The 10,165-nt window shown below is 53.9% G+C and overlaps 1 protein-coding gene and 1 gene segment (V, D, J or C); one reads left to right on the top strand and one right to left on the bottom strand.

Annotated features, from left to right (window-relative positions):
- Window positions 1-15: 15 nt before the first annotated feature.
- Window positions 16-1,776, bottom strand: LOC125687713 (high mobility group nucleosome-binding domain-containing protein 5-like; the record flags this gene model as incomplete). Its single annotated transcript, XM_048932952.1, has 2 exons — window positions 1,059-1,776; window positions 16-1,015 (listed from the first exon to the last, which is right to left on the bottom strand). Coding segments are annotated over exons 1-2 (1,718 nt in total), but the record flags the coding sequence as incomplete, so codon positions are not given.
- Window positions 1,777-1,989: 213 nt separating this feature from the next.
- Window positions 1,990-10,165, top strand: part of LOC125687709 (Ig mu chain C region-like) — a gene marked incomplete at its 5' end in the record, with an annotated part of 34,011 nt that continues 25,835 nt past the window's right edge. Inside the window, 2 exon segments of the C gene segment in view lie at window positions 1,990-2,301; window positions 3,271-3,598. Of these exon segments, the coding sequence occupies window positions 1,990-2,301; window positions 3,271-3,598 (640 nt within the window).

Below are 10,165 nucleotides of genomic sequence, written 5' to 3'. Positions count from 1 at the left end.
TGGTGGTCCTCCAACTCCTCTTGGAGGTCCTCCAAGTCTTGGTGGTCCTCCAACTCCTCTTGGTGATCCACAATCCCTTGGAGGTCCTCCAAGTCTTGGTGGTCCTCCAACTCCTCTTGGTGGTCCTCCAACTCCTCTTGGTGGTCCTCCAAATCCTCTTGGTGGTCCTCAATCCCTTGGAGGTCCTCCAACTCCTCTTGGTGGTCCTCCAAGTCTTGGTGGTCCTCCAACTCCTCTTGGTGGCCCTTCATCCCTTGGAGGTCCTCCAACTCCTCTTGGTGGTCCTCCAAGTCTTGCTGGTCCTCCAACTCCTCTTGGTGGTCCTCAATCCCTTGGAGGTCCTCCAACTCCTCTTGGAGGTCCTCCAAGTCTTGGTGGTCCTCCAACTCCTCTTGGTGGTCCTCCAACTCCTCTTGGAGGTCCTCCAAGTCTTGGTGGTCCTCCAACTCCTCTTGGTGGTCCTCCAACTCCTCTTGGTGGTCCTCCAACTCCTCTTGGAGGTCCTCCAAGTCTTGGTGGTCCTCCAACTCCTCTTGGTGGTCCTCCAAGTCTTGGTGGCCATCCGTGGGGTTCTGGTGGCCCAGCGCCTCCATTTGGTGGCCCTTAGTGGCCCTTGGTGGCCCTTGGTGGCCCTTCATCCCTTGGAGGTCCTCCAACTCCTCTTGGAGGTCCTCCAACTCCTCTTGGAGGTCCTCCAAGTCTTGGTGGTCCTCCAACTCCTCTTGGTGGTCCTCCAACTCCTCTTGGTGGTCCTCCAAGTCTTGGTGGTCCTCCAACTCCTCTTGGTGGTCCTCCAAGTCTTGGAGGTCCTCCAACTCCTCTTGGTGGTCCTCCAAGTCTTGGTGGTCCTCCAACTCCTCTTGGTGGTCCTCAATCCCTTGGTGGTCCTCCAACTCCTCTTGGAGGTCCTCCAAGTCTTGGTGGTCCTCCAACTCCTCTTGATGGTCCTCCAACTCCTCTTGGAGGTCCTCCAAGCCTTGGTGGTCCTCCAACTCCTCTTGGTGGTCCTCCAACTCTTGGTGGCCATCTGGGATGCTTTAGTGGCCCAATGCCTCCACCTGGTGGCCTTTGGTGGCCCTCCATCCCTTGGTGGCCCTCCATCACCCCCTGGTGGTCCTCCACCACCTCCTGATGGTCCTCCATCGCCCCCTGGTGGTCCTCCATCGCCTCCTGGTGGTCCTCCAAGTCTTGGTGGTCCTCCATCGCCTCCTGGTGACCCCAAACCACCTCCTGGTGGTCCTCCATCGCCCCCTGGTGGTCCTCCATCGCCTCCTGGTGGTCCTCCAAGTCTTGGTGGTCCTCCATCGCCTCCTGGTGACCCCAAACCACCTCCTGGTGGTCCTCCATCGCCTCCTGGTGGTTCTCCATCGCCTCCTGGTGGTCCTCCAAGTCTTGGTGGTCCTCCATCACCTCCTGGTGGCCCTCCATCACCCCCTGGTGGTCCTCCATCACCTCCTGATGGTCCTCCATCGCCTCCTGGTGGTTCTCCATCGCCTCCTGGTGGTCCTCCAAGTCTTGGTGGTCCTCCATCACCTCCTGATGGTCCTCCATCACCTCCTGGTGGTCCTCCATCGCCTCCTGGTGGTCCTCCATTGCCTCCTGGTGGTCCTCCATCGCCCCCTGGTGGTCCTCCAAGTCTTGGTGGTCCTCCATCGCCTCCTTATGGTCCTCCATCACCTCCTGGTGACCCCAAACCACCTCCTGGTGGTCCTCCATCACCCCCTGGTGGTCCTCCAAGTCTTGGTGGTCCTCCATCACCTCTCGGAGGTCCTCCATCGCCTCTGGTGGTCCTCCATCACCTCCTGGTGGTCCTCCATCACCTCTTGGTGGTCCTCCATCACCCCCTGGTGGTCCTCCAAGTCTTGGTGGTCCTCCATCGCCTCCTGGTGGTCCTCCATCGCCTCCTAGTGGTCCTCCATCACCTCCAGACGCCCCCCATCCCATAATAGCCCCCCCCACCCCACCTCATCTTGACCCCTTCCTCTCCATCCAGGTTCCCCCTTGACCCCCACCCCCCTCCTCCTCACCATCCACCCTCCGTCGCGAGACGACTTCGAAGGTCCTTTCCGCAACGCTTCCATCCTATGCCAAACTCGCGGTCGCCGTCGACCCGGCGCGGTCACGTGGTACAAAAATGGCGTCTCCATCCCCGGAAGCGTCGTCACCGTCGTCAAGGCCGGAGCCGAAACGGTGGCCGAGAGTCGAGTCGGCGTCACCGAAAGCGAATGGGATTCTGGGTCACCTTCAGCTGCCTGGTGGAAGGGGAGATGAGGAACACCAGCAAGAGGATGGAGTGCGGATGTGAGTCCTTGGCCTGGCTCCTTTTTTGGGGGGGAAAAATGGGGAAATTTGGGGTTTTGGGGGTCAGAGAATCCATAAGTTTGGTTTGGAAGGGGGGTAGAAGTGATTTTGTGTCATATTTTGGGGGAAATCTGCCAAAAAATCCCAATTTTGGGCCTTCAAACGTGGTGAGATGAGGAACAGCAGCAAGAGGATGGAGGATCCTTCATTTTGGGTGAAAAAACCTAAAAATGTGAATTTTGGTGCCTTGAAACCCAACTTTTTTGGGATAGGACCCCACATTCTATCCTGCACCTTCATTTTGGGGCATAAAACCCTAAAAATCCCAACTTTGGCCCCATGAAACCCAACTTTTTGGGATAGGATCCCGCATTCTATCCTGCGCCTTCATTTTGGGGCATAAAACCCTAAAAATCCCGACTTTGGTCCCACAAAACCCAACTTTTTTGGAGTAGGCCCACAGATTCCACTACCAGGATTCATTCTGGGGGAAAAAGAGCTTAAAAATGGGATTTTTGGTGCCTCCAAGCTGACCAAATCCCTCCGAAATCCCTTCCAGTGGAGACCCCCGACCCGGCCGAAATCACCGTCCGCGTCGTCCCCCCTTCCTTCGTGGACATCTTCATTTTGGGGGGGAAAATCCCAACTTTGGCCCCATGAAACCCCACTTTTTTGCATTACCACCCCACATTCTATCATGAACCTTCATTTTGGGGCATAAAACCCTAAAAATCCCAACTTTGGCCCCATGAAACCCAACTTTTTTGGGATAGGATCCCACATTCTATCCTGCACCTTCATTTTGGGGCATAAAACCCTAAAAACCCCAACTTTGGCCCCATGAAACCCAACTTTTTTGGAGTAGGCCCACAGATGCCACCATCAACGTCAATTTTAGGGGAAAAAGAGCTTAAAAATGGGATTTTTGGTGCCTCCAAGCTGACCAAATCCCTCCGAAATCCCTTCCAGTGGAGACCCCCGACCCGGCCGAAATCACCGTCCGCGTCGTCCCCCCTTCCTTCGTGGATATTTTCACCAGCAAATCAGCCAAGCTGACGTGTCGGGTGAGCAACATGGGCAACGTGGAGAGCCTGGATGTTTCGTGGTGGAAGGAGACGGGGGGCAAAACTGGAGACGGCCGTGGGGCAGCGGGTGCTGCAGAGCAATGGGCTCTATGCCGTGGAAGCCGTGGCTTCGGTGTGCGCCGACGAATGGGAGCGAGGGGAGGATTATATCTGCAAGGTGAACCACCATGAGCTGCTGTTCCCGGTGGAGGAGAGGTTGAGGAAGACGGAGGGTGAGTTGTGTTGTGGTTTAGGAGGGGGATTTGGGGGGGTTGGGGGGGTTTGGGGTGGTTTGGGGGGGAAGGGAGGAGAAATGGGGGAGAAATGGGGAGAAATGGGGGAGAAATGGGGGAGAAATGGGGAGAAATGGGGGAGAAATGGGGAGAAATGGGGGATAATGAGGGAGAAATGGGGGGAAAATGGGGGATAAATGGGGGAAAATGGGGGAGAAATGGGGGATAATGGGGGAGAAATGGGGGAGATTTGGGGGAAAATGGGGGGGAATTGGGGAGAAATGGGGATAATGGGGGATAATGGGGGAGAACTGGGAGAAAATGGGGGATAATGGGAGAGAAATGGGGAGAAATGGGGAGAAATGGGGGAGAAATAGGGGGAATGGGGGGGAAATGGGGGGAAATGGGGGGAATTGGGGGGACAATGGGGGATAATGGGGATAATGGGGGAGAAATGGGGAGAATTGGGGGGGAAATGGGGGGGAATGGGGAGAAATGGGGGATAATGGGGGGATAATGGAGGATAATGGGGAGAAATGGGGAGAAATGAGGAGAAATGAGGGAGAAATGGGGGGAAAATGGGGGGAATTGGGGGAATAATGGGGAAAAATGGGGGAGAATTGGGGGGGAAATGGGGGATAATGGGGAGAAATGGGGAGAAATGGGGAGAAATGGGGGAGAAATAGGGGGAATGGGGGAGAAATGGGGGATAATGGGGGATAATGGAGGATAATGGGGAGGAAATGGGGAGAAATGAGGGAGAAATGGGGGGAAAATGGGGGATAATGGGGGAAAATGGGGGGAATTGGGGGAGAATTGGGGGGAAATGGGGGAGAAATGGGGGAGAAATGGGGGATAATGGGGAGAAATGGGGAGAAATGGGGGGAAAATTGGGGATAATGGGGGGAAAACGGGGGAAATGGGGGAATTGGGGGAGAAATGGGGGAAAATAGGGGGAATTGGGGGGATAATGGGGGAGAATGGGGGATAATGGGGAGAAATGGGGAGAAATGGGGAGAATGGGGGGAGAAATGGGGGAGAAATTGGGAGAATTGGGGAGAATGGGAGAGAATGGGGGATAATAGGGGATAATGGGAGAAATGGGGAGAATTGGGGGGAAATGGGGGAGAATTGGGGGAGAAATGGGGAGAAATGGGGAGAAATGGGGGATAATGGGGAGAAATGGTGGAGAAATGGTGGAGAAATGGGGAGAAATGGGGAAAATGGGGGAAAATGGGGGGATAATGGAAGAAAATGGGGAGAAATGCTGAAGAAATGGCTGATAATGGGGAAGAAATGGGGGATAATGGGGGAGGAGAGGTTGAAGATGATGGAGGGTGAGTTGTGTTGTGGTTTAGGAGGGGGATTTGGGGGTTTGGGGGGGTTTAAGGGGAGAAATGGGGGAGAAATGGGGGGAATTGGGGGAGAAATGGGGGAGAAATGGGGAGAAATGGGGAGAAATGGGGGAGAAATGGGGAAAAATGGGGGAAAATGGGGGAAAATGGGGGGGAATGGGGGAGAAATGGGGGGAATTGGGGGGATAATGGGGGATAATGGGGAGAAATGGGGAGAAATGGGGAGAAATGGGGGAGAAATGGGGGGAGAATGGGGGAGAATTGGGGGAGAATGGGGGAGAAATGGGGGAGAAATGGGGAGAATGGGGGATAATGGGGAGAAATGGGGGAGAAATGGGGGGAATTGGGGGAGAATGGGGGAGAATGGGGGAGAAATGGGGGATAATGGGGGAGGAGAGGTTGAAGAAGACGGAGGGTGAGTTGTGTTGTGGTTTAGGAGGGGGATTTGGGGGGGTTGGGGGGGTGTAAGGGGAGAAATGGGGAGAAATGGGGGAGAAATGGGGGATAATTGGGGGAAGATGGGGGAAAATGGGGGGAAAATGGGGAGAAATGGGGGAAAATGGGGGAAAATGGGGGAAAATGGGGGGGAATGGGGAGAAATGGGGGATAATGGAGGATAATGGGGGATAATGGGGAGAAATGGGGAAGAAATGGGGGATAATGGGGAGAAATGGGGAGAAATGGGGGAGAAATGGGGAAAAAATGGGGGATAATGGGGAGAAATGGGGAAGAAATGGGGGATAATGGGGAGAAATGGGGAGAAATGGGGGAGAAATGGGGAAAAATGGGGGATAATGGGGGGATAATGGGGGAAAATGGGGGAGAAATAGGGGAGAATTGGGGGAAAATGGGGGATAATGGGGGGAAATGGGGAAAATGGGGGAGAAATGGGGAGAATTGGGGGGGAAATGGGGAGAATTTGGGGGGAAATGGGGGATAATGGGGAGAAATGGGGGATAATGAGGGAGAATTTGGGGGAAATGGGGGAAAACTGGGGGAATTGGGGAAGAATTGGGGGAAAATGGGGGATAATGGGGAAAAATGGGGAGAAATGGGGAGAAATGGGGGAGAAATAGGGGGGAATGGGGGAGAAATGGGGGATAATGGGGGGATAATGGAGGATAATGGGGAGAAATGGGGAGAAATGAGGAGAAATGAGGGAGAAATGGGGGGAAAATGGGGGGAATTGGGGGAATAATGGGGAAAAATGGGGGAGAATTGGGGGGGAAATGGGGGATAATGGGGAGAAATGGGGAGAAATGGGGAGAAATGGGGGAGAAATAGGGGGGAATGGGGGAGAAATGGGGGATAATGGGGGGATAATGGAGGATAATGGGGAGGAAATGGGGAGAAATGAGGGAGAAATGGGGGGAAAATGGGGGATAATGGGGGGAAATGGGGGGAAATGGGGAGAATTGGGGGATATTGGGGGAAAATGGGGGATAATGGGGAAAAATGGGGAGAAATGGGGGAGACATGGGGGGAATTGGGGGAAAATGGGGGAAAATGGGGGAGAATGGGGGGGAAATGGGGGAAAATGGGGGGAATTGGGGGGATAATGGGGGATAATGGGGAGAAATGGGGAGAATTGGGGGATAATGGGGGATAATGGGAGAAATGGGGAGAAAATGGGGGATAATGGGGATAATGGGGGAAAATGGGGAAAAATGGGGGGAAGGGGGGGGAAATGGGGGAGAAATGGGGGAGAAATTGGGAGAATTTGGGGGGAAATGGGGGATAATGGGGAAAAAAATGGGGGAAAAATGGGGGATAATGGGGGAAAATGGGAGAACTGGGGGAAAATAGGGGATAATGGGGAGAAATGGGGAGAAATGGGGGAGAAATGGGGGATAATGGGGAAGGGGGATAATGGGGGATAATGGGGGAATGGGGAATTGGGAAGAAATGGGGGATAATGGGGGAAAATGGAGGATAATGGGGGGGAAATGGGGAGAACTGGGGGGAAATGGGGGATAATGGGGGGAAAAAGGGGAGAACTGGGGAAAATGGGGAGAAATGGGGAGAAATGGGGGAGAATTGGGGATAAAGGGGGGGAATTGGGAGAATTGGGGGAGAAATGGGGATAATGGGGAGAAATGGGGAGAAATGGGGAGAAACGGGGGAGAATTGGGGAGAATTGGGGGGGAAATGGGGGAGCAATGGGGAAAAATGGGGAGAATTGGGGGGGAAATGGGGGATAATGGGGAGAAATGGGGAGAAATGGGGAGAAATGGGGGGAATTGGGGGAGAAATGGGGGATAATGGGGAGAACAGGGGGAAAATGGGGGAGAAATGGGGAGAAATGGGGGGTAATGGGGAGAATTGGGGGAGAAATGGGGGAGAATGGGGGATAATGGGGAGAAATGGGGGGGAAATGGGGGATAATGGGGGGAAAAATGGGGAGAAATGGGGGAATTGGGGGAGAAATGGGGGAAATGGGGGAGAAATTGGGAGAATGGGGGAGAATGGGGGAGAATGGGGAGAACAGGGGGAAAATGGGGGAGAAATGGGGAGAAATGGGGGGAATTGGGGGAATTGGGGGGGAAATGGGGGGAAAATGGGGAAAATGGGGGAAAATGGGGGGATAATGGAAGAAAATGGGGAGAAATGGGGGAGAATGGAGGATAATGGGGCGATAATGGGGGAGGAGAGGTTGAAGAAGACAGAGGGTGAGTTGTGTTGTGGTTTAGGAGGGGGATTTGGGGGGTTTGGGGGGGTTTAAGGGGAGAAATGGGGGAGAAATGGGGAGAAATGGGGAATAATGGGGAAAAACTGGGGAGAATTGGGGTGAATGGGGGAGAAATGGGGGAGAAATGGGGGAGAATTGGGGGAAAATGGGGAGAAATGGGGAGAAATGGGGAGAAATGGGGAGAAATGGGGGAGAATGGGGAGAATTGGGGGAGAATGGGGGAGAAATGGGGGATAATGGGGGAGGAGAGGTTGAAGAAGATGGAGGGTGAGTTGTGTTGTGGTTTAGGAGGGGGATTTGGGGGGGTTGGGGGGTTTGGGGGGAGGAATGGGGAGAAATGGGGGACAAATGGAGAGGAAAAGGGGAAAAATGGGGGGGAAATGGGGGATAATGGGGGAGAATGGGGGAGAAATGGGGAGAAATGGGGGGAATGGGGGGAAATGGGGAAGAAATGGGGGATAATGGGGGATAATGGGGGGAAAATGGGGAGAAATGGGGGGAATTGGGGGAGAAATGGGGGATAATGGGGAGAAATTGGGAGAATTGGGGGAGAATGGGGGAGAAATGGGGGGAGAAATGGGGGATAATGGGAGAACTGGGGGAAAATAGGGGATAATGGGAGAAATGGGGGAATTGGGGGAGAATGGGGGAGAAATGGGGAGAAATGGGGAGAATTGGGGGAATTGGGGGGAAATGGAGAGAAATGGGGGGAATTGGGGGAAAATGGGGAGAATTGGAGGAGATTTGGGGGAAATTGGGGGAATTGGAGGAGAATTGGGGGAAATTGGGGGAGAAATGGGAGAAATGGGGGGGGAGAAATGGGGAGAAATGGGGGGGAAATGGGGATAATGGGGAGAAATGGGGGAGAATGGGGAGAAATGGGGAGAAATGGGAGAATTGGGGGGAATTGGGGGGGAAATGGAGAGAAATGGGGGAATTGGGGGAAAATGGGGAGAATTGGAGGAGATTTGGGGGAAATTGGGGGAATTGGAGGAGAATTGGGGGAAATTGGGGGAGAAATGGGGAGAAATGGGGGGGGAGAAATGGGGAGAAATGGGGGGGAAATGGGGGATAATGGGGGGAAAATGGGGGATAATGGGGGAGAAATGGGGGAGAAATGGGGGGGAATGGGGGGAAATGGGGGAGAAATGGGGGGAGAAATGGGTGGAAATGGGGGGAAAATGGGAGAAAATGGGGGGATAATGGGGAGAACAGGGGGAAAATGGGGGAGAAATGGGGAGAAATGGGGAGAAATGGGGGGGAAATGGGGGGGATAGGGAGGAATTGGGGAGAAATGGGGAGAAAATGGGGGAGAAATGGGGGGAATGGGGGATAATGGAGGATAATGGGGAGAATTGGGGGAGAAATGGGGGGGAAATGGGGGAATTGGGGGAATTGGGGGAGAAATGGGTGGAAATGGGGGAAAATGGGAGAAAATGGGGGGATAATGGAGGATAATGGGGAGAAATGGGAGAAATGGGGGAGAAATGGGGAAAAATGGGGGATAATGGGGGGATAATGGGGGAAAATGGGGAGAAATAGGGGAGAATTGGGGGAAAATGGGGGATAATGGGGGAAATGGGGGAGAAATGGGGAGAAATGGGGGATAATGGGGGAAGAAGGGGAAAAAATGGGGGAGAACTGGGGGAAATGGGGGATAATGGAGGATAATGGGGGGATAATGGGGGTGGAGAGGATGAAGAAGACGGAGGGTGAGTTGTGTTGTGGTTTAGGAGGGGGATTTGGGGGGGTTGGGGGGTTTAAGGGGAGAAATGGGGGAGAAATGGGGGGGAATGGGGGATAATGGGGAGAAATGGGGAAGAAATGGGGGATAATGGGTGGAAAATGGGGGGAAATGGGGAGAAATGGGGGAGAAATGGGGGAGAAATGGGGGGGAATTGGGGGAGAATGGGGAGAAATGGGGGAGAATGATGGGGAATGGGGGATAATGGGGGATAATGGGAGAAATGGGGAGAATTGGGGAGAATTGGGGGGGAAATGGGGAGAATTCGGGAGGAAATGGGGGATAATGGGGAAAAATGGGAGAAATGGGGAGAAATGGGGGGATAATGGGGGAAATGGGGGAGAAATGGGGGAGAAATGGGGGAGAAATGGGGGAGAAATGGGGGGAAAATGGGGAGAAAAATGGGGGAGAAATGGGGAGAAATGGGGGATAATGGGGAAAAATGGGGGGAAAATGGGGAGAACTGGGGGAAAATAGGGGATAATGGGGAGAAATGGGGAGAAATGGGGGAGAAATGGGGAGAAATGGGGGGAATTGGGGGAGAAAATGGGGGATAATGTGGGAGAAATGGGGGATAATGGGGGATTATGGGGGAGAAATGGGGGAGAAATGGGGGAGAAATGGGGATAAAGGGGGGAAAATGGGGGAAAATGGGGGGATAATGGAAGAAAATGGGGAGAAATGGGGGAGAATGGAGGATAATGGGGGGATAATGGGGGTGGAGAGGATGAAGAAGACGGAGGGTGAGTTGTGTTGTGGTTTAGGAGGGGGATTTGGGG

The sequence above is a fragment of the Lagopus muta genome, unplaced genomic scaffold (genome assembly GCF_023343835.1).
Source record: "Lagopus muta isolate bLagMut1 unplaced genomic scaffold, bLagMut1 primary scaffold_166, whole genome shotgun sequence".
Lineage (NCBI taxonomy): Eukaryota > Metazoa > Chordata > Aves > Galliformes > Phasianidae > Lagopus > Lagopus muta.
The sequence above is the reverse complement of the archived record's forward strand: the minus strand, read 5'-3'. Positions and strand labels throughout refer to the sequence as shown.